The 25,676-nt window shown below is 50.4% G+C and overlaps 1 protein-coding gene and 1 long non-coding RNA gene across 3 annotated transcripts in view; both read right to left on the reverse strand.

Moving 5' to 3' along the window:
- The window catches only part of LOC141923756 (uncharacterized), a 28,132-nt gene extending 17,289 nt beyond the window's left edge, over nucleotides 1–10,843 (reverse strand). The window contains exon 1 of the long non-coding RNA XR_012623395.1: nucleotides 10,746–10,843. This is a non-coding gene — a long non-coding RNA (uncharacterized LOC141923756). The remainder of the gene's footprint in view (nucleotides 1–10,745) is intronic.
- Nucleotides 10,844–11,713: 870 nt separating this feature from the next.
- Nucleotides 11,714–19,460, reverse strand: CENPM (centromere protein M). Of its 2 annotated transcripts, XM_074825381.1 has the most exons (6): nucleotides 19,378–19,460; nucleotides 18,965–19,044; nucleotides 15,742–15,840; nucleotides 14,645–14,724; nucleotides 13,508–13,599; nucleotides 11,714–12,760 (listed from the first exon to the last, which is right to left on the reverse strand). In XM_074825381.1, the coding sequence occupies exons 1-6, from the start codon at nucleotides 19,432–19,434 to the stop codon at nucleotides 12,635–12,637; spliced, it is 534 nt and encodes a 177-aa protein (XP_074681482.1). In that variant the 5' UTR covers nucleotides 19,435–19,460; the 3' UTR covers nucleotides 11,714–12,634. The 2 variants fall into 2 exon arrangements, with proteins under 2 accessions (XP_074681482.1, XP_074681483.1); XM_074825382.1 differs by lacking the exons at nucleotides 18,965–19,044; nucleotides 19,378–19,460 and adding an exon at nucleotides 18,525–18,946.
- Nucleotides 19,461–25,676: the final 6,216 nt, after the last annotated feature.

A 25,676-nucleotide genomic window follows, 5' to 3' on the forward strand; every position in this document is an offset into this window, starting at 1 on the left:
GCCAAGCCCAGGGGGCTGTGGGCTCCTCCAAGGAGCTGTGAGAGCCCGGACTCCGTTCCTGCGCCTGTGACTCAGTTAGTCCCCCTCTCTTAGTCAAAGTAAAACTCTCCAAGCAAGTGGAGGCATGCCAAGCACTTCCCTCTCTCGGCCTGGCCCTGAGCTCCGAAGTCATGAGTGGTACAGCCAGCTCAGCACCCTCTGCCTCGATGAAACTGAACAGGCTGCACTCACCCCTGCACAGGTACCTGCTGGGGAAGGACATCTCTCCATATCCCACCTCACTCAGCTCCCTGCCTCTCGTGTGCCTCGGGTGAGGAGCGGGGCTGTGGTGCAAACACAGGAGCAGGAGGGGTGTGCATCCAGCGGCAGGGTGTTCCAGGACCATCTCCAGCGGGTCAGAAAGCCAGAGCAGGGAGGGCTGAGGGGTCAGAAATAAAGCTCAGGCTCACTCCAGGCCATATCTGAGCTCCACAGCAAAGAACCCTGGGGACGAGAGGGCACCCAGAGTGCTCGCTGTCCCTGGCAGGCAGCTCGCTGAAGTGAAAGGGTAGGGACTAGAAAACGTCTTGCCCTGTGGGCTGGTGGGGCTGGAGCTGTGCACAGAGGCAGGAGACCCCCACAAAACGACCAGTTCTCTGTCAGGATACCTGCCCCTGCAACACCTCCCTGGCTTTGCTGTTCCTCTTGCCCTGGGGTGTTTCCACCTGCTGGTCTTTTCCCAAAGGAGGATGCTTCTCCATCATTCCCTTCTCACCCTCCCCCCTGAAATCCCCCCACTGTGCTTCCCCCACATCAGTCATCTCTTGGCAACCCCCAGTCCCTATTCTTATGGGTCCTTGCTGTAGCACTGTCACCTTGCCCCTCTCCCTCCCTGCTTGCTTTAATGCAGGGTCAGGGGAAATGGGTCCTGACATCTGCTGTACCACACTTACAGATTAACTCTGTGACCCCTCCAGTCAAATATATGCACTGGGGAAAGCCCAAACAAGTACCTACATGTTGCTTTTGACACAGAAGGCAAATGTTTGCAATAGAGCTCAATAGCTGATGGCTTCCATTTCAGTACATGGAGTGAAAACCTGAAGCTGCGAATGCATGGCAGGGAGCCCATGGACCCAGGTCCTGTTACATGGATGTTGCAGCCTCATTGCTGCGATTGATCTTACCCTATTTCCTCCCACTTTCTAAGCCTTCTTTATTCCCCTCTACAGCTCTTTCATGCTCCCTTCCCAGCCCGTCTTCTTCCTCCTGGGCCAAGAAAACGATGTTTGAAATCACACATGGTAACGCTTACTCACAGAGAAAATCACCTCTGACTTCCCCAGTGGCAGTTGCACATGTGCCTGCTCAGCAGCATGGCCCAGGCTGCCCAGCATCAGCTGTTCCCCTCTTCATCTCCTCCATCTTTGCCTCCCCCACCCTTCATAATGGCTGTTGATTGTTTTTGGAGTAGCAAAAGTTATAGCTTGGTGAGTAGTTTGAACTGTTTGCATCTAAGAGCTGAATACGCTTGATAATAGCACAAATGCATAATTAAAGAGCAGAAAAAAATGACTCACTGGATAAGGAAATGCGCTTTTCTTATCTCCTCTGCAGAGAAACGAAAGCCCCAGGAGCCTGGGACTCTGGCTAAGTAAGTGCTTTTATTAAACAAATAAACCAGCAAAGATATCAAACAAGCTATTTTAAAATTATGTCTTAATCCTGGAGTCGGAGAGCTCGATTTCCAGTGCTGTTTGCTCCAAGCCCACACTGGGAGGGCTGGCTTTGGCCAAGCTTGGCTGCTAGGATCTTCATGGTGGATGGGGCAGTGCTGGTGACCCGGGAGTGTGGAGGGATGGCGGTGTCCTGCGAGCGCTTGTGCACACATGAGCGACTAGACTCGTGTGAGCAGTTCCTCTGGTGTCAGAGGTGGGTGAAGTGACTCACACACACGCTTGCAGAACCACCCGTAGCAGAAAATATCCACCGAAAGTTCACCTTGTGCTTGTGCGCACCGGAAACCCAAAGGCTTGTCAATCAGAGAAACCATGAGGTGTTTATTGAGCAGACCCAGTTACCTCGGGACAAACCCCTGACCCAATGCACCCAATGCCTCAGGAACGCCTCAGCACAGCCTGATGTCTGCCCAATGGTGCTGCTGGAAGGCTCTGACTGGAGACAACCCCAAAGCACATTCGGCACCTCACCCCTGCGCCCCTTCCCAACACTCCTGCATTGGCTGGTGGGAAGCATCCCCTCCAGAAAGGTCCCACTACGGCTCTCGGGAGATGGTTCTTCAGGACTCCAGCACAAGCCTCCTCCTCAGGATCTACCGGGATGCCCCAGCATGGCCCAGCCCCACTTTGCTCTGCCTTCTCAAAGTCAGCTGGTCTGAGGAACAAAATCTGGGAAGACTTTAGGAATAATGCGGGAAACCAAAGGCTTTAAGAGATTCACCATCACCCTAAAACCCAGACTCCTCCACAGGTGCTCTGCTTCTTACCAAGGGTTTTTGTGGTACTACTCAGCCATCTGCACTGGGAGTTTGGCATGGGACAGTACCCCAGTGGCACCAGCTCTGCTGAACATTGTTTGCCTCCTCCCTCCTTGCTTACATGTCCTGGGAGCTGTGCTTGTCCATAAGGCTAAGCAAAAATGAGGAGTTGTCCTCAGCTCCTGCAAGAGAACTTGGAGCCCTCCAGAAGTGATGCTGAGCACCCAAATTAGGATTCTACAGTGAGCTGTCCCTTGAAGACCCCTCCAGATTTAAAGAGCAGTGGTCAGCACTGCCTGGGCTCAAGCTCCCTCTGCCCATTCCCCCCTCCCTGCTCCAGAGAGCCCAAGAGGGACGCAGCAGCACAAAGGACATGGGGGAAATCCCCACCCCAGATCTAGCCCTAGGGGAGCTGAGCCCTTGAGGGGCAGGAGCAGGTGGATGGGGAGGAAACGAGAGGTGTTTCCAGCCAGTGTGCTGACTGCTCTTGCCACTCTGCAGAGCATGGTGGGACTCTCTTAGCAAGGCTTGGGTCCCCAGATACTGCCTGGGCTCTCACAAGCCCCGCCATGTCACGAGTGACGCGTCATTAGCTGAGCCCAGCTCTTCTGCCTGGACAGCCCTGCAAACAAACAGTGAGGGAAGCTCCCGGCCCCCTCTGCCTGCAGCAGGGATGCTGCCCCAATCCCCATCCGGAGGATGGGTGGGAGCTTACCCCCTTGGATGACTGGGGGGGAGGACAAGTGCCCCCCCAGGTTCACCTGCGGCTGGTTATAGGGAGTGCTCATGTGCTCTGGCAGGGCCAGGCAGCACCTCCAGCACCGAAACAGAAACCAATAGCTGAGGACAATGCGCTGCCACACTACAAACCTCCAAGCAGGTGGGTTCAGCTGGTTCAGGCATGCGTACGCCAGGGCAGAAACCTCCCTGGCATGCCAGGCCAAGCACAGATTCCTCCCTGGCACTCGCAGTGAGGAGCCCCACCGCTGTGCTTTTGAAGCATGGAGATCTCCATCAGACGACTCTGGAGCCAAAATCAAAGCCTGCTGAAGGCAAGGGGCTGTCTCCCATTGAGCCCTCATGCTTTGCAGCTTGCTCCAGCAGCAGGGGACAGGAAACCACTTCAGTCAGCCTGGAAGTCAAAACTAAACTAAGCAGTCCCGACTGCATTTTGCATAGTGCTTCATCATAATGAACAGCTCGCAGGAGAGCTGCAGCTCCAGGTCACACATGGGAATGGTTTGGTGAATACATTTGAACAAGAAGGCAACCTGAGAAAATAGGAAGGTGCTTGCAAGCGACTCCAACACAGAAGAAATTATGTTTATCCGAGGCACTCATTTGTTGCAATTTACTGCTTGCCATACAACCAACCCCCTTCCCCATACACAAATAACACCACACTGCCCCCCACAACCATCCCGGGATGCCCCAGCAGGGCCGCTCCACAGCCACACTCCTCAACATTGGCCATACAAGCCATTCTAATAGAGATGCTGAAAACCAACAGCGTGCCTGGATAACTGAAAGCACAGCTCAAACGGGGAACAGAATGCAGCAAAAAAACCCCCCCAAAACTCCTGTGACATCTGCAGATTGTGACAGCCTAAGCAGGAGTAAGGGTACAGGAACCTGTGTGGTTTCCAGTACTAACCCCTGCTCCAGAAATGGCTCCCTGAGCTGGCTTTTGTGGCCGATTCGTTTTCCTTGCCAGTAGGGATGATGCTGCCCTGGAGCCTCCCACCACCCCAGGCACAGGCAGGGACAGTAGGTGCAAGGCCAGCCCCCCTCACCCTCACTGCTGGGGAGCTCCAACTTTTCTGTTGGTCACCACTGGACAATGCCCCACGAGCAGCTGAGCCGAGGGAGTACAGGGATTTTACCTGTAGGCTGCTTGGCCAATCAGATGCCAAACTCAAGCTGGTTTCAGCCCCGCAGGATTGAGAGGGACTACAGCGCTGCAGGAGGAACGAGTGGCACGTGTTTGGACATGAGCAAAACCCCAGTCCGGGATGAGATGCAAAGAAGCACGTTTCTGCTGAACCGAAGCGAGTCCCGCGGCCGGCCGGCTCCCTCCGGCAGCAAGCTTGTCACCGCTGTGCTGTCGGCTGCAAGGCTCAACTGACAGCCTCCCTTCTCCATCTCCAGCTGAAACACTGGACTGTGTTTCATTAGCCTGCAGTGGCATCGCTGTGCTTGCCAGTACCTCCACACCATTCTTCGGCTTCTCATGGGCCTTTAGGTACCAGCCTGGCATCGAAAGGCTAGAGTGATTTCATTTGCACAGGCTTGAATGCAGAATAATATTATTAATTTCCATGGCTGTGTTAAGGATGCGATATAGGAGAGAGCTCAGAGGCAGATTTGGCCCATGCCCCTCCTCTCCTGGCTGGCATCTAGGCATGATGCCTTGGCTGTCCTGCCAAAGCCCAGAGAAGCAACACGGGCGTGATGCATTGCTTGGGGAAGGGAGAGGAAGGGGAGGATGATGGGCTGCTGCAGACACAGAGCTGGGAAGGTGGAGAGGGACTTCCAGCAGCCCCGTGCCATACTCATCATCCCCCCGCCCCAGCCTCCAAGGGACCTGTGGGCAAAGCCCATCAATTCCCTTTCAAAGGGACTGTCCTCCCCACAGCTTGCAGGGGCTCCCTCTGTAACAGCCCCACCAACTTCTGAGCCTTTGGGGTCTCAAAGGCTCTGGCTGGAAGAAGGATGAATTGCATCAGCACAGGCTGCCACAAGAAGGGAGATGCTGTGGGGGGTGAACAATACTGCCAAGGCAGAGGGACGTAATGCCCCCTCCAAGATGCCTTTCCCCATTTCCCATCTCAGTGAGAGCACCCATCGCGGAGATCCTGCTCTCTGCCACAGGCCACCGGGAAGGCTGCCCATCTGCCCCCAGGAAATATCTGCTGGTCAGCACAGCTCCCTGGCTCCCACTTGCCTTGTGAGCCACTGCAGAGGGCTGGACCACCAGAGCATGCAGGCAGGCTTCCGAGGGATCATGCGGAACACAGCATCTCCCATCACCCAACCTAAAAACACACATTAGAGGCTGAGGGCAGATACAGCTTTATACCCCCTAATAATCTTGTCTCCAAGCTAGATAACTAGGACTATATATCCCTGGTGATAATCACAGCCACCATGCCTGCAAGCTCTCCCCCAGACCATTCATTTAGTTTGATGCTGCTTTAAAGAGACATCTAATGAGGATAATCTGATTCAAATCCCCTCTGCTTTTGGCCAGCAGAGCAATTCAGTTCCCTTCAAACTCCTTCTTCCTCCATGACTGACTGTATTTCCCCTTCTCATATGAATCACTCTGGGGTTTCCTTTGCTTTTTGCATTACTATTTTGATTCTTTGATATGGCCACTGTAATCAAGATTCACTCCCTTTAGAACCTAATTAGCATGAAATCAGATTCGCTTTTTACTCATAGCCTCGTAATAGGATGCTGGCCTATGCTTCAGCTCTCACTTTGGGTGCAGGGAACATTGCAGCCTGCTTAAAAAAATTCCCTCCTTACCTGATTCTATCAGAACCACTTACAGGAGATCCGCACACATTTCAAGCTTGGCAAGAGAGTCAAGCTTTGGGAAGGGGGGAAGGTCTCAATCACACTCAGCTTTCAGTGCAGAGCAGATGGTGAACATACCGACTATATAATTTATAGGACACCATCACTACATATTAGTCCCATGCAGTGGCTGAGCTCAGCCAAACTGTGGCTCATGCACACACAGAGGGAACTTGTGTGAGTGATGCTCCACGTGCAACATGGGCAAGAAGGAAGAGCCAGGTTTTGGAGAAAGCACACACTTCACATTTAATCTCCTTCATAACACAGAGCAGAGGATGCAGAGCAGCAGCCCTCACCCTGGAGGGGTTTTCTCTTCCTCACGGGCTGGGCAAACACTTCTCAGCCCACAAACCTGTGTTCAAACTAGGTCAGTATTATGCAACATCTGTGCACAAGCAACTCCCATTCCCTTCCCCAGGAGCAGCTCATGCAGCAGCACAATGGATGCCAGGGCAGCCCAAGGCCAGGTGTTGGGGTTTGTTTGCACTTTTTCAAGGCTGCCACACTGGCACAGCCTGGTGTGCAGCTTGCTGGGGGTCATGAAGCCTGAGGAGGACATGCACCACCACTGCAGCTCTATTTCTTTAGTGCCTAAGCCTCTCTGCCCCTGCCTTTCACCCAGACAAACACCCACCGCAAGGAGCAACAGGACAGAAAAGATCAAAAGGGAACACCAGGAAGTAAAAACATTCCCTGCAGAGCAAGGTGAAGGCAGCTCCAGCCCCATCTCTAAATTAGCAGAGCTTTCAGCCCTCTGCATGGCTAAAAAGGAGGAAGCCCTAGGGACAAGTATGCAAGACTGAGCCTTTTACAGGTGCCCCGTGTGCAGGCACAGAGTGACACTGTGCTACCCCAGGGTTTCCCCAGCTCCAATGCCTTTGATCCTCTGCTGCTCGGTGTAACAGCACAAGGCACTGAGTCACCCCTCAGTTCCATGGGGGAATGAGGATTAATTAGTTGATGCTGGCACATTGCTTTGAAGAGAGGTGCTCCACTGCAGCATGAGCCACAGGTTGTTACATACCAAGCTGACTCAAACACAGCCCTGGCTTCACATCTGTCATCTCTGGAAGAGCAAGGAAACAAAACATAGCAGTGGGGGCAAAAAACGAACATTCACACTGGGGCGATGCCAATGTTGCCATCAAACCCAGGAGAACAGCCAGTACAGAAGTTCAGGAGAGCTTTGAGCTGACCAGAGCAGACAGCAATAGTGCCTCAAGGACTGACAACCTTCAGCAAACACCCAAGGTACTTTGCCAACCTGAGCGCTGCAACGACATGGCCCGCAGGACAGGAGTAAGGCAGGCCCAGCCGCAGCATGGCACCGTCACCCCAGCCCCACAGGGTGGGCACACAGTGGGACCACAGAACTTCCATGGGAAGACAGGGAAAAAATTACTCCATGCTGTCAGAAAACAGGGGAAGCCTCCTTAGCACGTTTAGCGCTAGCTGGGCGTTTTAGGTCTTTCCAAGCGCTCACCAGCGTGCCTCTGCCTCGCTCCTGCATGCAGACTGCCCTAGGTGCTTCAGCTGGCCCTGGCACAGCCTGTTGTAGTGCAGAGAGGGCGGCAGGATCCAGAGGACAGAGCAGCCCCTGCACACCAGGGCCAGATTTCCCAAGGGGAGGTGGCTTCTCTCTTTGTTTTTGTCCTCACCCCACCTCCGTTCTCCTTCCCCTGACATGCAGAGCCCCCGGGGCTCTCGTGCCCAGCCCGCAGCTGCACCTGGGCCGGCAGCGGCAAGGCAGCCTGTGTGTATGTAAAACACGGGCTCCCTTTCACACACGGCTGACTTCCCTCGGCAAAGGCGGCGACGGGGCGGGGGGACAGGCACAGCACCTTTCCTGGCTACTCACAGAACGCCCCACCACACAGCGAGCTCGAGGCAGATGAGGGATGTCAGCATCGCAGCACATGTCAGCTCCTGCAGAAGGAGCCCGTGGCAAGGGAAACGTGGCCCAGCACGGCCGGGAGCCTGAGCTGCTCAGCTGCCAAGGATCCTGAGCAAGTCACTTCACTCCTGAGTCCCTCGCGCCCAACCTCTCTCGCGTTCTGGTTCTTCATAGCCAAGACGGCCCCTCCTGCACAGAGCCGACCCGAGGGGATGCCATCCTGCCTAGCATCACCACACCGTATTAATATTTAACGGTGAGGAAGAGATCCAGAGACTTTGATTTCTCCCACTGGCCAATTCAAGGATAATTGAACCGTGCAGGGAATTTCAGCGTTTCAGAGGGTGGTTTGTTCCAGTTCACAACAAAACCCAACCATGCCGCAATGCCTTATGAGAAGGATCGCAGCCCAGTTTCAGGCAGTCTCCCTGCCTGCAGCAGAGTCAGGCAGGTAAGCAGCACAAAACACAGCTGATCTCAGGAGGTCCCCAGCAGGTGGGTCCCAACCAAACCCTCCTCCCCCAGAACTTAGGTAAAAATCAAACTCTGCTAATTAGGAAAAAATTGTTTCTTCAGAATATTTCTACCTAATTCCAGATTTGTGACCTCAAAGTAATGTCAATTCACCCTCATCACACCCCTCCAGAGGGGGCAGCTCCCACTGTAGAGGCAGAGCAAGCGAGACACAGTGAATTTTAACACACGTGCCCAGAGTCACACAAGAAATCAGCCACAGAGGGGTAACGAGCCCAGTGTTCCTGGCTCCCAGCTCTGTGCTCTGCCAGCTATTGCTTTCTCTTGCATATAAATCACTTTTCCCCACCAGTGAAGGACAGCTGGTCACTGAATGGAAAGTAGCAGTTGTTCAGCAGCCCACAGCAACACTGCACACCAGCTTAGGGTGGGAAGTGGAGAACACTCAGCATGCAGAGGAGATTGCCAAGGGATCTGGGCCAGCTGAATGGAGACAGAGCAGCTGGAATCTGGCCAGAGCAAAGCCCAGTGCTCCTGCAAAATCAAAACAAGTTAAAAACCCCACAGGAAAAAGCATCTCCTTTGCTTTTGCCAGCAGAGCAGGTACCTCTGGCACAGCTCTGCAGGTCATTTCCAGGCAGCAGAGCAGGAGTCCCTTCTTGTTCATTGTCACTACAGACAGTGGCCATGATGAGAGCCACCAAGCAGCTCTTACAGCATGACCGGAGCTGCTGAGCACCACTGCTGACCCAACCCAGCCAGCCCCTTTGGCCTACAGGCCTTGGCAAGCAGAGACATCCAGATTTAACCAGTCCCCAAAGCAAATATTAGAGGTGGCCTTGAATCTAAACCTCTACCACCAGTTTCAAGGTTTGGAGGGACAGATAAATCCCCAGGGCTGGATTTATCTCTGTTCTTTGTTCCAGGACAGAAAGATCTTTTACTATAGGCACCATATCAGTACACAGATTTTCTCTCTTGTTATTGTAGACCGAGCATATCATGTCTTATCATGCTCAAAAGTTGGTCTGATTTAACTGCTGGTGTGGCAAAGCCAGTAAAAAAAATCCCTTCCCTTGGAAAACCTGGGCTAGCAGAGAGCTCTAATCCCCCCAGGTAATGCCAACCAAGCTGATTTGTGCTGAAATCTCTCACAGAGCACTCCCGTGAGCAGCTTGGCTAGCAGGCTGAGGGTACAAAATCTTCAAGTGACTGGACTGAAGGCAAAACCCTGTTGGTCAACGTGCCATAGCAGAAGATACCCTATTACAGCCTCATTCAGTTCTGCCCCCAAAAAAGCACTGCATGACCAAAGCTTACACCAGTGCAATTGGTGCAAGGTTTTCTATACCAAATAAACCACTTTTACACTAATTTTACTGACATACCTGACAAACAAAAACACATCCACAAACTGAAACAGTCAAACCAGCAATACTCACAGGTACTTTTGCCACAGAGAGGGGGATTTGTCTTTGTAAATCTCCACAGGGATAGGTGGAACTGAGGCAACAGAGAGAGGAAGAGAAAGCAAGTAGCTCCAAAATATTTCTGTTAGTTTAGATTTCAGCTAGCTTGGCAAGCTCTTTCATGATGTTTAAACACAACAGAACCTGAGTCACTAGCCTTAATTCAGCTTCAGGCCTTCCATGCCTCTGATCCCAATCCAAGTACTACTTTCACAAGACCGTTACAAACGTTACTCCATCCAGATGAAAGATAACCTCAGCTGCCTTGTCTTCTCTGGTAGGGGCAGTGTTATGGCCTGTCTAAATGAATAACTGACAGTTCCTAGAGATATTTACATAGTTGAAGCTGTAGCTATAGATGTGTCCCAACTACTTTCGGTTGTAAAACATGATGGACCTGAGACACAGTGTCATATTCTTAGACATGCTCCACTTCCCCTGCCAGTTCTAGTAAAGACTTTTTCCTAAGAGTAAGAAAAGTATTTGCCCCAAGGTGAAGTGAGATGCTGCTCTTAAGGAACTAGATTTTACTTTGTACCAGCTGGGATTCAGCCACCTGTAGGAAGTACAAACAGCATCTTTCCTCTTTGAAAGTAGTAGAAGGAAAGAAATACCGCATCTGAAACGTAGCAGTGGAAAAAAAAATAAAATACTGTTTGAAGGTGCAGGAACGGACCGTAGCACCTGTGGGTTGCTACAGAGCATTCTGGGTGAACCAAAGCAAGTTTCATTTTCACCAGTTAAGAAAGCACAGTGAAATTACTTGAGGCCAAAGGGATTTTACCCGAGTTCAATAGTTATTAGATGCAACTGGAGAGCAACCTAGGAGATGGAAGAGTCTCCTTACCTTTCAGCAGTTGTGCAGGACACGAAAGACTGGTTCATTTCATGCTGCAGCCTTCCTTCCCTCCCCCCGACTGCACCTGCACTTCAAGAGCAAATCGAAACCAGTCTATTCTAAACCATGGTCTCATTTATTTTGAGGGACCCAAAGCGAGAGCGAGGCTGAGACAGCATAACCAACAGAGAAACTTGTTTCTCAGCATGATTGCCCCTCTCTGGTGGCAAAGTCCTGGCTAGTACTTTCAGGATCACAAAGTTAGCTGAAAGTAGGGCAAGCCTATTAAGCTTCCAATCCTTCTTACACAGCTACAAGAGTTTGCACATGTCTTTCTCCTTTGGGTTTTAGCCAGAGTCCAGCCCTTTTGGGCACCATAACACAGCTGAATGGTTTAGCTCCTTTTGTTCCAGCTGACAAACAACCTATCCCTCCCCCACCAGCAACAATACAACTGAAGCTAGGATTTTTGTGTCCTCTGAGCAAGGATACAGGCTTTGTGCCTTGCTGAGCTGTCTTTGCAAGGACTGCCAACACTCACAGCTGATTAAGCCTGCAGTGCTGCTTTCTGCTTTTTCGGGCTCACAGACAGATGTCAGATACAAGCTAAGCGAAACAGCACACACGCAGCTAGAGCACTGCACCTAGGAACATTAAAGCAGACTATTAGGGATTAAATAAATTAAACCAGAGGGGAGCTTAACACATTCTCTCTAGGCTTCATTTCTACCTGGCACGCAATTCTGGGTAAGAAACATCACAGCGTTTCAAGAGACACTGTATTCTGGAAAGTGGCTCAACTCAGTACACAGGAAGACTTGTATTTGGAGAGCTTTTGCCACCACCACCTGGCTGAAACCGTGACTGCAGCCCACCATCTAACTGGAAGCTCAAACCTTGCTGCTAGGGCAAACTGGGCAAGCGTTCGTAGGTTTCAGAGCCCGTGCCGCATACCTAAACAAAGAGCATACAACTAATTATTAAATATTATATATTTTATTAACTTAAAATTCCAAAACACACTACTGACTTTCAGTAAGAGTAAGGCATGAACTACCACTGATAGGAACCTGTTAGCTAAGAGATTATACACAGCATATGCCCAACTTGCAAGAGATAACATGAGTTTTCTGTATGTTGATTTAGTCCAGTCTGCTGTATTTCATCTCTGGTCAGCTCCAAAGGCTGGGTTGCTAGGATTATCCTGGGCTTGACAGATGGAGCCTTTTTCTTTAAAGATCTAAAAGAAAGCTAAAGTGCTAGATTATCTTCTTTAGTCCCTTCCTCACCAGTTAGGTATCAGGCACAGAAATACAGAGTCCTTCACTGGGAAGATGCTCACACAGCTGGATCATAAACTGCCAACTGCAGTCTATCTAGAAGCTGCAGGATAGCCTTCCTTCCCCATTATTCTCTTGGTGGGGAGACAAAACCTGGCAGCAAGGTTTCACATTAGTCCAAGGTGCTGTATTTCAACTGAAAGGAAGCAAGAGCCTGCTGCCTCTTCTCTAGTACTCTGGGGACACTGAAACTAAAATGCTCAACCGTGACATGCAGCATTTGGGGTACTGGTCTGTTCTTCTGATATTCTCTCAGTAGAACACATAGCTCCTGACTGCTAGCCAAGTGGGTGAAACTCAAACTTGATCATGAAATGGGAGTCATGTAATAATGGGTAGGAATCCCCAATTCAAACTGCCCTCCCCCCAGCACCTAAACATTACCCACTGAACAGGAATCAAGCTTTTCTTGAGAGATTAGCAACTATGAACAGCTCTGGATGAGTGGTCATGACAAGTCAGGCAAAAAAGCTTCCCAGTATGATTCCAACTGTGGCAGCTTGAATACCTGAAGTGAAAAAAACCTGATGTATGTGGCTGAATTCTCACAATGTGAAGCTAGAAATTAGCAGACCTGCTCATCAGTGAGCCAAAGTACAAGGCAGAAACTCCTGGTATGAGACCAGCACATATCTCTAACATCCGGAGAAGTCGCTGAGCAGTGGCAACTCGTATTCCCTCCAACTGCAAACAAAATGGAGAAATTATTTAATCGATAGGAAAGGAGAAAAAGCAGTGCTAAGCTGTGATAAAAGAAAGAACTGGAGCAAGCATTAAGTACGGTTTAGAACGGCTAGCTACAGAAAATATCAGAGGCCCATTTACTCCCCTAATGTTAGGGAAGGTACAGTGTTGTCAGCTGAAAACCCTGAAGAGGTTGCCAAAGGCACAGATATTACCTGCCGGTAGGGAAGCAGTCTCTGAGGGTGGAATGAGGAGTATACAGAAAAGTGATGTGTGCTACCATCAAATCCCAAACTCTCCCTCCAGCTTTTTAAACCAAGCAGGTAATTGGAAAGAGTGACATATCAGATGGCAAAACAGTTTGTGAAGCAACAAAGCCTGGCTAGCAGGAAGCATTACGTGGGCAAGAGTCACATGGCAAATAACAGCTCAGGGGCTCCCAGGAAAAGAAAATGCCTCAAGGAACAAGTGTACCAAGGCTTTGCATATCAGAGAAGTCTTTGTTAATTTAGACTTGGCTTCCTGAGGCTTTGAAGCAGCACAGGAAGGAGCAGATAATCTAGGGGGACTCATTTCAAGGACAGTCAGACTCCTGTACTTCTACTGTTCTTGTAGGAGTCTGGTCCCTGACACTTATGCACGACAGTAGTGTATATACACATATTTATGGCTAACGTAATGATGTTCCTAAGGATCAGAGAGCAGTGGAATTCACAAATCCCTTCAGACCCCAAATAAACACCTTACCTCCAGCTCACAGAACAGCACAGGACTGGAGTAGACTTCTCGCAGTTTCCAAATGGCACTCATCTCTACACTGCAGCAATTCAGCCGGCCAACTACAGAAAAAGTTTTCCCATATTTAACATTCCCATAATCAACATTCAGTGAAGAAAAGTACCAGGAAATTCCACATCAACAAAATGATCCAGAGCTAATTTTGAGAGCACCATAGAAGGTAAGGCAAGAGGGAGCAGTACAAACAGAATGGTACAAGATTTGCAATGGAATTAGCATGGAAGTCTTCCATTACACTGACAGCAGGAATAGTATTGCCACATTACCGAGTACTGTAACATTACCATTTTGGATAAGGGCTCAGTACACTATCAGTGCAGGCAGAATCTTCCACTCACTAATCAGAAGCCCTCCTGGCTCATGTGGTATCACAGAATGGTCATATCTCTGAGGAATTAACTCAGTCAGGAGAGCCATCACACAAGACAATGCCAAGACTCCTTCTCACCCCAGAATTAGGCCCCTCTGACCCCCAAATTCCAGGGAAACGACACCTCTGTTCCAACACTAAGCAGTACTGTCCGGCCCCTCCAGTTCCTCAGAGCTGAAGGAGGGAGGGTATGCAGGAAAGCACCCTCTCTGCCTGAGGTACGGGTAGGGAGAGAAGAAGATTAGAGGCACAACATGGCCAGACAGTACACAGCAGGGATACCAGTCTTTTATTGAAACTATACTTAATAGTTCAGTAGCTCATCCATTTAGATTCACTTTATTACCACAGTATCATATGCTTCTCAATGCTCATTAAAATTATCATTGAGACAGATCTGCAAGAGCATACAAAACAGACTTCTGCAGTGCCACAGGAAAAAAATAAAAATCAATAATACAAATCATATTCAGGGATTAGGGACAGAGAAGAGCAGTCTGACTGGCAAAAACCAAAAGGAGAGAACAAATAAACATAAGAACACCGTGTTTTATCTAAGAAAACAGTAAAAAAAGGCAATTAGTTCAGATGTAGTTTTAACAAAGCTTTTGACAAAGCTGCTAGTTTCAAGTTAAGTCACTGCCCTGCTTTAAGAAAAGCAATAGTGAATTGTGCTGCTCGGAGAGGAGGAGGAGGAGGCCAGATGTCATACATACCCCCAGTGACAAGAAAGCATACTTTTCCCAGGAAGAAACTGGCATCCACATAAGCTAGGGAAGCTTCGACATTCCTCAAGCTGTCAGAAAAGCACAGACAATCTAGTTGGACAGGGAGGTAAAACCAGTGCAGCATAAGGACAAAGGGAATAACTTTCAGAAGCACAATTAGAAAACCAATGATGTTAACATCTGCTGATCTGTGAGCTGGCAGTTATGCTCGCTACAAGCATGGCATCAGAGACCTCTGTAATACCCACAGCCATTTAATAATCCATAACATATCCTTTCTACTCTATCCGACCCAACAGTTAGACTTAGTTTGAATGGTGTCCTCCGCGATTTGCAGACACTAATCATCCGAATTCATTAACATCCCACAAGACTTGAGCACTACTTTGGCTCTTTCAGAAGAGCTAGCCCACACATTCCTGCAGTACCATCTGTGCCGTAAGTATGCAGCTGAGCCTGTAATTTTTGGTAAAATGAGAGCCCAGGATCATCAGTCACAAGTTAAGTAAGTAATAAAATGCTGACTTTTGTGCCTTAGCAAGTCTTTACTTACAGCCTGGGGACACAAATATAATTTCTACAAAGATAAGCACGAGATGAGAGAAAAGGAATCAATCTCTGCAGACTTTTCTCTTTTGCCTAGACATATCTGTAGTGCTGATCCCACGTGTCCAGCAGTACCAGTGAACTGGGGACACAGACACAGCAACTGGCTGTTTATTAGGTAGCACTGCCCAGCGTGCATCACCATCTACATATTACAGAACTTAACAGCACCACCATAATTTCCACCAAATTTTATAGTGTCTTTCCAAAGCTCAGTTCATGTTATCCTACGTCTGGATCCAGGAATAAATCCTGCCTTCTCTGCTATGGCAACTTAGTGCACAACAGGCATGTTATTGGACAGAGCGGTTCAGTCCCAATCCATTGCTGGAGGCCAGAAAACCACTGTCTATATTACTGAGCTGTTCCACCACAGCAAGCCTTGGGTTTAAAACCCACTATTCAGCAATTCTGACATAGTAAAATGTAGATTTAGCCATCAAACCAAGAAAGAATACCAGTTTTTGCCCTTTTTTTACCTGTATTTGCTCTTGATGTCAATCATAAACGCAATCAGGTCTATCCTGGGCCGAAGGTGATCACCCTCTGAAGGTAAGGGGAGGGATGTAGCAATGCGACTGAAAGATAATACGTTCCCCAGTTTAACCAAATAGCTTGGCAAGGGTATCCACTTAACCCAAAGCACATAACCATTACAGTTGACCATGCAGCAAGTTACCAGGAAGCCCACTAACTACTAAATACCTAGGCACTGAAGAGACACCATGATTCTTTAAGTGGCATTCTCATATCTTAGGCATACTCATAGTTGCTGACAGCCACAATGATACTTGCTAGACAAGGTTGTTTATAATGGGAAGCTTATTAAGCATAACAAGACTCACAGAAACATTTTTCTCCACACAGATCTGCATGGCAGCCATTTTATTTAATTTTTAAGAAGAGTCCTTTTCAACAAAGTGAACCCCAATGATTTACTGGCATATTTTGCTGCCAAGTTTCCGTTAAAATGCACCAGTGCTTTCCTGCCACATTCCAGAGATACTGCTCATACGCTCACACAGCAGAGGCTACCTTCTCAGGTGTCCATGTTACAGAAAGGTGTGTTGTATTCGCAAAACCTTAAACCAGAAATTTATTGCTAGTATAGCTATATAGATGAAGTTACAACTAGGAAGGAGCTTCTATTATGCCAGTACCCTCATTTTTATCCCTTTCACTGTATCAGGAGTTATTAGGTTAAGTTTAGGTGTCCTTCTACACAATACCACCGCTGCTGATACAGCTGTTGGAAGAACTACAGGGTGGGATGTTTTGTGTCTCTTCTCACTACAAAAAAAATTAAAGCTTCAGCACTGCATTATCTGGGCCTTCCACAGGGAAGAATATTATCAGCACCATACTTCTGGAATATCACCTGAAAGATAGATTGGACAAACAAAAAATCCCAGAATTTCAGTCTCTCTCACAACCCACTTCCTCTCTGGAAGTCAAGAGAGAAACACTGATTTTTGTCTCCTTGTGGAACATTATTTCTAGCAATTAAATCTTAAGGACTTAAGTTTTCCCCAGCAGCCACAGACCACAGTACACATTTCCCTTCTATTAATCATATGCAGTTTGTAGTTTTGCCTGCTAGTCTCCAAATAAAGGTGTTTTCTTTCCTATAAATAAGGACAGTATGATTTAACAAAAATATCCCGAAACCAATGCAAGATATGAGCAAAGTGTGCTTGAAAGACACATGGCAACACAAACAAGCTTATAAATTTAAGGTGAAATTTAGGGAAAAGCTGTGGTGAAAGGAGAGTATCGGATCTTATTTTCTCGGGGGGGGGGGGGGGGGGGGGGGGAACCCAACCCAAAAAAGCTTCCATGATTTGGAATTCTACTATATTTAAGCCAACATCACTAGTTGATGTCAGCAGCTTCCAGATATGTGCTGCAGAAGCCTTTTTTTCTTAGTTGGTAAGAGACACAAAAACCCAAGCCCTGCAATTCTTCCACCAGTTGTATCTGGCAGGTAGACTTGCCAGACAATTTGCAGACATTGCCCTGTAACGTGTATAATCCCAAAGCCACACAGTGGGGAAAAAGCCTGTCACGGATTTCTGCTTCTTCATGGACTTCTGCTTCCCTAGTGATACTAGCGCAGAGACTTATTTTGCTCTGTAGTATGAGCATAAGTTTCCGTGCCTTCGGGTAGTTACCCAGCTGTAGTACCAGTAGCTGTCTATTCATAGTACTCCACAGCTCAGCAGAGGCTGCAGGATTTGCATAGAAAATTGGGTAATTAATTTACTATTAGTTAGCACAAACATGCAAGACGCCATGATTAGAGCAGTGTAGATGCTCTAACTGGCTAGTAGAATTAGCTCAGGTTTGCCTTTACTGTATAGCCTTGGATTACAGCAGCAAAATAACACAAACACCTTCTGAAGAGCTGACTAAACTCATTCAGTCTTGGCAAAAGAGCTGTCAAGGACATTATATTGTAAAAGTTAATCAAGCTTTTAAGACGGGACTTGTCATGCAGCTAAAGTTAAAATTCCAAATGCATCTTAATAGCTTGAGGAGGAAAAGCACATGCATGCATACAAACCAGGAAATGACTATGAAGAGCACCAAAAGTAATGGACATCTTTCAGGAAAACTTGTTTGGTTTCAAGTATTTGCAAGCATTGTACTTGTCTCATTTTATCCCAGGATGTTTAAGTCCTGTATATGCCTGTCTTCCAGGAGGGAAAAAAAAAAACCAAACACAAACACCTGTGCTCCTCTCATACTCTTGCAATTTAGTAATCAAACATCTGTGCAACTACAAAGGGCAAAGGCATGTGCATAGTGCACATAGAATCATAGATTGCTAAAATGGTTTGACTTGGAAGGGACCTTAAAGATCACCTAGTTCCAACCCCCTGCCATGGGCAGGGACACCTTCCACTAGACCAGGTTGCTCAAATCCCTGTCCAACCTGGCCTTGGACACTTCCAGGCCGAGGGCATCCACAGCTTCTCTGGGCAACCTGTTCCAGCATCTCGCCACCCTCACAGTGAAGAATTTCTTCCTTAAATCTACCCTCTGTCAGTTTAAAACCATTACCCTTGACCTATCACTATATTCCCTGATAGATTCCCTCCCCATCTTTCCTGTAGCCCCCTTTAAGTAGTGGAAGACCACTATAAGGTCTCCCCAGAGCCTTCTCTTCTCCAGGCTGAACAACCCCAACTCTCTCAGCCTGTCCTCACAGGAGAGGTGCTCCAGCCCCCTGATCATCTTCATGGCCTCCGGACCCACTCACAGGTCCATGTCCTTATGTTGGGGGCCCCAGAGCTGGACACAGTACTGCTGGTGGGGTCTCATGAAAGCAGAGTAGAGGGGGAACGATTAATGTGAAGATTATTTCCATCCTCATTTCTAATCATGCCCGAACTGCTTGCTCTGAAGACAGAGCGGTTTGCCTTCTGCAGATGCCATCCACATCTGGCAGTAGTGCACTGCAGCGTTCACCAGAGCAACTTCTGTCTCTGAAACGAGCGCCCTGCAGTTCCAGTTACCGCCACTTGGGTAGAAGCTGCATTTATAAGCAGTTTCGGTGCGTGTATTTCTGAAGCGGAAGCTTTCCGTGAATTCGCATCACAGCCGCTGCTTTGGCTCCACCTCCTGGAGAAGGTGACAGAGGGCCCTTGTACGGTCCCGCGGCCGGGGCCGGAGGAGGCGCGTCCCGCTCCCACCACTCACATATTGATCTTGAAGCTCTTCTTCTCTCGGAGGATCGCCTCCGCCAGCTTCTGCTGGAGGCCTTCGTCCGACCCCACCAGCTGCGCGGACAGGAGGGAAAGGCAGGCTCAGAGCCGCCCCGGAGGCGGCGCCCGGCCAGGGGCAGCCCCGCGGCTCGCCCCCCCCCACCCCGCCCCGGGGGCGCCCCGCGAACCGCCCTGGGCCCCCGCGGCCGCATTCGCCCCTGGCAGCCAGGCGGCCCATCCCCGCGGGGGGCGGGGCCAGCACGGCCGCTGCCGCTGAGGCGCGGCCCGCCGCCCCTGGAGAAGCGCGACCCGCGGCGGCGGCGGAGGCTGCGGGGCAGGCGGGCGCCGACCGCAGGGGGAAGGGGGAGCGGGGACGGGGCGCGGAGCGGCGAGCGCCGCCGGGCCTACCAGGAGGATGGCGGAGTTGAGCGCCGGGAGCTTGTCGAAGGGGCGCAGCACCGACATCCCCACGGGAAACAGCGCCGCCCGCCCGCCCGAATTCAAACCACCGCCACGCCCTGCGCCGCGCCGGCGTACGCCGCGGGGGCGGGCCTGGGGTAGGGGCGGGGCCTGGTGGGCGGGAGGGCGGGGCCTGAGGGGCGGGCGGGGCGGGGCTTCCTGCGCGCGCGCACTGGGCCCGTTGGGGGCGGGCAGGCGGCGCCCCGGGTGTGGGTCATGCGTGGGGGTGTCCTGGGCACAGTGCGGCACCGCGGGGGGGTGGCCACGGGGCTCGGGTGCCCTCCAGGCGCTCAGGTACCGCGCTCAGGCTCGGCTAAAGCACTAACAACCGCGCTGCTCCTGCTGATCGCAGTGAATCTCTGCAAAGCAGCTGTATTCCCGCAGCACCAGAGCGTGGTATAGGCACTTGGGTGAAATCTCACGATCGCTTGCCCTTGTTCTTGTGGGGGACTTCAACTTCCCAGACATCTGCTGGAAATACAACACAGCAGAGCGGGACCAGTCCCGAAGATTCCTGGAATGTGTGGGGGACAACTTCCTAACACAGCTGGTGAGAGAACCAACCAGAGAAGGTGCCCTGCTAGATCTCCTCCTTGTGAACAGAGAAGGACTGGTGGACAATGTGGCGGTTGGAGGACGACTAGGGCACAGCGATCATGAAATAATAGAGTTCTCTATTCTTAGAGAGACCAGGAAAGGACTAAGCAGGACTGACATCCTGGACTTCCAAAGGGCTGACTTTGTCTTGTTTAGGCACCAGCTTGACAGTATCCCTTGGGATATGGTCCTGAAGGGTATAGGGGTCCAGGAAGGCTGGGCGCTCTTTAAGAAAGAAGTGTTAATGGCTCAGGAGCAGGCTGTCCCCAGGTGCTCTAAGAGGAGCAGGCGGCAGAGAAGACCACCCTGGCTGAACAGGGAGCTTTGACTGCAACTCAAGGAGAAAAGGAGAGTTTACAGCCTTTGGAAGAAGGGGCTAGCCACTCACAGTGATTACAAAGATGCTGTGAGGCTATGCAGGGTGGAAATCAGGAGGTCCAAAGCCCAGCTGGAAATTAATCTGGCTTCAGCAATCAAAGATAACAAGAAATGTTTCTATAAGTATGTCAACAGCAAAAGAAAGACCAGGGAGAGTATCCATCCCCTGCTAGATGCTGAAGGAAACTTGGTAGCAAGTGATGAGGAGAAGGCTGAAGTACTTAATGCCTTCTTTGCCTCAGTCTTTAATAACAAGACTAGTTGTATTGAGGGAATCCAGCCTCCTCAGCCAGAGGACAGAGACTGGGAGAACGACCCCCCCGCAATCCAGGAGAGAGTCAGTGACCTGCTGCATCACATAGACACACACAAGTCTATGGGACCGGATGGGATACACCCGAGGGTGCTGAAGGAGCTGGCTGGGGTGCTCGCCAAGTCACTTTCCATCATTTACCAGCAGTCCTGGCTGACTGGGGAGGTCCCGACAGATTGGGAATTGGCCAATGTGACGCCCATCTATAAGAAGGGTCAGAAGGATGATCCGGGAAATTATAGGCCTGTCACTTGACTTCAGTACCCGGGAAGCTGATGGAGCAGCTCATCCTGAGTACCATCATACAACACATGCAGGACAACCAGGGGATCAGGCCCAGTCAGCATGGGTTTATGAAAGGCAGGTCCTGCTTGACAAACCTGATCTCCTTCTACGACAGAGTGACCTGCTTATTGGATGAGGGAAAGGCTGTGGATGTAGTTTACCTTGACTTTAGCAAGGCCTTTGACACCGTTTCCCACAGCATTCTCCTGGTGAAACTGGCTGCTCGAGGCTTAAATGATCGCACGCTTTGCTGGGTAAAAAACTGGCTGGATGGCCGGGCCCAAAGAGTTGTGGTGAACGGAGTTAAATCCAGTTGGAGACCGGTCACGAGTGGTGTCCCCCAGGGCTCGGTTTTGGGGCCACCCTTGTTTAACATCTTTATTGATGATCTAGACGAAGGGATCGAATGCACCCTCAGTAAGTTTGCAGATGACACCAAGGTGGGTGGGAGTGTTGATCGGCTCGAGAGTAGGGAGGCTCTGCAGAGAGACCTGGACAGGCTGGAGCGATGGGCTAAGGCCAACTGGAGGAGTTTCAGTAAGGCCAAATGCCGGGTGCTGCACTTGGGCCACAACAACCCCCAGCAGCGCTACAGGCTTGGGGAGGAGTGGCTGGAGAGCTGCCAGTCAGAGAGGGACCTGGGGGTGTTGATTGACAGCCGGCTGAACATGAGCCAGCAGTGTGCCCAGGTGGCCAAGAAGGCCAATGGTATCCTGGCTTGTATCAGAAATAGTGTGGCCAGCAGGGACAGGGAAGTGATCTTACCCGTGTACTCGGCACTGGTGAGGTCGCACCTCAATTGCTGTGTTCAGTTTTGGGCCCCTCACTACAAAAGGGACATTGAATTACTCGAGCGTGTCCAGAGAAGGGCAACGAAGCTGGTGCAGGGTCTGGAGCACATGTCGTACGAGGAGCGGCTGAGGGAACTGGGGTTGTTTAGTCTGGAGAAGAGGAGGCTGAGGGGAGACCTGTCCTGGTTTAACCAGTATAGGGTTAAGTTTCCCCAGCAGTGGGGGGGGAGCTCTAGCCGGGTTATTCAGATACCATGCCCACGTCACATCCTGGCAGGTCACATTTTTCCTGGCGCGGGAGTGTGGTGCACTCGTGGTTTTGTACATCGTGCTTCTCACTGCTGTATTTGGTAGCTATTTTGCTCTGTTAATTGCCATCACTATTACTGTTATTGTTATTGTTGTTGTTGGTTGGGTTGCTATTGCATTGTTGTATTAAACCTTTCCTTATTTCAGTCTTGGGGCTTTGTATTTCACTCCCTTTGTGGGGGAGGGGCAGCGGCCGTGTGGTCTCAGACCCCGGCAGGGGCTAAACCATCACAAGACCTCATCGCCCTCTACAACTACCTGAAAGGAGGTTGCAGAGAGCTGGGGATGAGCCTCTTTAACCAAGTAACAAGCGATAGGACAAGAGGGAATGGCCTCAAGTTGCGCCAGGGTAGGTTTAGACTAGATGTCAGGAAGTATTTCTTTACAGAACGGGTTATTAGGCAGTGGAATGGATTGCCCAGGGAGGTGGTGGAGTCCCCATCCCTGGACGTGTTTAAGGGTAGGGTTGACATAGCGCTTAGGGATATGGTGTAGTTGGGATCTGTCAGTGCTAGGTTAACGGTTGGACTAGATGATCTTCAGGTCCTTTCCAACCTAGATGATTCTGTGATTCTGTGATTCTGTGGGCCCGGCTGCGACATGCCGGAGGCGCTTATCGGGGGCACCACACGGTGCTCGGGGGTGTCAAAGACGTGTGCAAGGGGTAGGACACTGGCCTCGCCTTGGCCGTCCAGGGCTATCCTGGCGTGGGAAGCCCAAAGTTCCCAAGAAGCAAAGTCCTTGTTTCCAGGGCCGGGCTGTGCTCCTGGTCCTTGTGATGAGCCGGTGGCCGTTAGTTTGCTTCAGCCTGAACGATACCAAAGGTCCCAGTGAAATTCCACTACCTCCTTACACCGGGGTGTATAATGTGAACGAATATATGTCAACAAAGTTGTAGGAATACAACGGAGGATTGGCAAGGAAGATTGTAAACATGCTCAAGTGACTTGCAGCTGGGGTGTTGAAAACCACATATATCGTACTAATTGTTGCTTAGCTTTGTGTGTTTGACAGGTAGAACCTCTGTATTTAGATAACATAGGCCTGTGATAGACTCAGAGGCACCTTACCAAATATCCCTGAGATTCCTGCTCTGCTGTGGGAAAGATCAAAGCACAGTGGAAAACTACACCTGTGAAAATCCCTGATATAAACAAGTGAAAGCAGCAGGTTCAAGATCTTTTCTTTCTTCTCTTTCTGGCTAGCAAGGACCAAGCTCCACAGTGCCTGTGTCCCTGCTTGCGTGCCTCTGCCCGGGTGCTGCTGCAGAGATCCCCTGGGTCATGAGGTAACGAGAATAAATTTACTCTTTGCATTTCATCTGTAGTTTTGTGGTTGTTCCTGTGTCCTGCCTATGTCACCTCACACAAAAGTTAATACACTTCCATACTATAAAGACTGCTGGATGCAATAGGGAAGGAAATTTCCCAAACAGTGTACAGCAGCAGCACCTGCCTTTGCACACTGAATTGTTCTGTGCAAGATTTTGCAGCAGCTCCCACAGCCCTGACCTCCGTTCTACCCCTTTCTGGGCACCTTCCCCCTCGTCCCTCTGGCTGGCCAGCCTCGGCCCAGCCCAGCACTCCCCTGCCTGTGATACAGGCAGGAAAGAACCCATGCAGAAGCACTGCAGTTATGGATGTAGGCTGAGCTTTTCACACTCCAAGGTCAGAGTGGGAGGATGGCGTGCAGTGATGTAAAGCGCTCAGAGGTCCAATGTCCCTCGGTGGCCTATGGTCCACTTGTTGCATCTCTTGCTCTTTGCCTCGTCCTCAGGTTTGGTTCCAGCTTAGTGTGGAGGGGGGTCCAGGACCCCCTCAGCTGTCTGCTGGGGCTGGGTCTCCTGCCCCTTCAACCAGGGCACCTCCGAATGGCAGGACACGTGCCAGGGGGAGGAAGAAGGCCACAGGAGGATGAAGATGCTTCTGCCCCTCTGCCGTGAGCTGGAGAGGGGAGGCGGAGGGAAGGGAGGGGTGGTTTAATGTAAGCTGACATCACATGGCTGCCATGGCTTTTTTGATCTTGACAAAGGCAGACGGTTCCGCTCATTGCCAGCATGAGACAAATTACAGGTGAAGCAGAAGAGATTACAGGATATTTCTGGTTGTTGTTGCATTCAGCAGGAGGAAGGGAGGATGAATCCAGGGCAGACGTGTCCTAAAGATGTGAGACAGGCTGATGTGATAAATAATGAGAGCCAGCTCCTGGGTTGGGGGGCATGGAGAGCAATTTGGACAATGCTGTTTTTGGGCTGCTGAGGGTGTAGAAATACACTAAAAGCTGCAGTACCCACCTAAAAGGTGTTTATCCTCTTTCATCCCCCTGCTACTCCCCATTGCCCACTCTCCACGCCTGCAGAAGGACCTGGGTGGCTTCAGTGTCCAGTCAGGAACGTGCTCACTGTCCCCTGTGTTGTTGCAGGCTTCTGGTGACAGTGGCACCTGTTGAGGCTCAACATGTCCTGATGAGCTACCACCAATCCCACAATTATTTTTACTTGTCCCCAGGAGGTTTCTTGGCCATACCTTGGCAGACTTTCTTCCGCAGAGCTGACCCCCACCTTCCTGTGGGAACAGAGAGATTCACCCCACTCCCTTTCCTGCATGCCCCCCCTTCACTGCGCCTTTTCACTGGGGGGACACATCCCCCTTAGCCCCTTACTAATGAAGGACCCTTGGGTGATTCAGAGGGGGGCATGGGTAGTGCTGATAGTCCCTGTCCAGGTTTTGGCACAGCTTATTTCCTCCTGGGATGTAAAGCCATTGCAAGACAGCTGGCACGGCAAGCTGCGCCAGGCAGATTCATTTTGCTTTCCTTCCCCTTTGAAATGCAGGCAGGGATGCTCCGTGGGGGGATGCAAAGCCTGCAGAGCAAGTTCTGCATGGGGAACCAGGAGGGACAACAGGAGTCATTGTCCTGCACCCTTGTTGGCTATTTACCCATGGGCCAAGGGGTGTAAAACAGACCTAATGTCAAAGTGTAGCATTTAAAAACTGTTTTTCATGGTAGATGATGGCATAAGGAGGTGGAGACTCAGGCTGGCAATGTGCCTGCAGCTCTTGTCTAGATCTGTAGCTCAGCAAGGAGAGGAGGGGAGAGGGATGAGACACGGTTGGTGTTGGAGGCTGGGGTGTATTTTACATATCACTGTTTGACAATGTCAGACTGTTTCACCTCTCCGCCCAGTTTCCAGTTTGCAAAGCAGGAATAATGAGTCGATCTCTGCTTCTGAGCAGTGCAGGAGAGCTGAAACAGGGGTGTCAGTGCACCGGCCATCAGTGCAGGGAGAAGGGGCAAGAGCAGGGCATGATATGGAAGGGGAGAGCTCTTGATTTTACTCTGTGGGCCATTGTATATTGCTCTAGTAGCACAAACCATTCAAAACATAAGTAGAAGTGTAATGTAGCCCCATGTGAAGATGCTCTGGTGCTGCTAATGAAGGCAATTAGTGTCAGTGAGACTTGGCCTGGCCATCACCAGCACTCCCTGGGAATGGTGCAGTTGCTCCTGCAGTGGCTGCTACAAAAAATATTGTACAACACACATTGCCCTCAGCTATCCTTGGCCAATTTGCT

This window comes from Strix aluco, chromosome 5 (assembly GCF_031877795.1).
Source record: "Strix aluco isolate bStrAlu1 chromosome 5, bStrAlu1.hap1, whole genome shotgun sequence".
NCBI classification, from domain to species: Eukaryota; Metazoa; Chordata; class Aves; order Strigiformes; family Strigidae; genus Strix; species Strix aluco.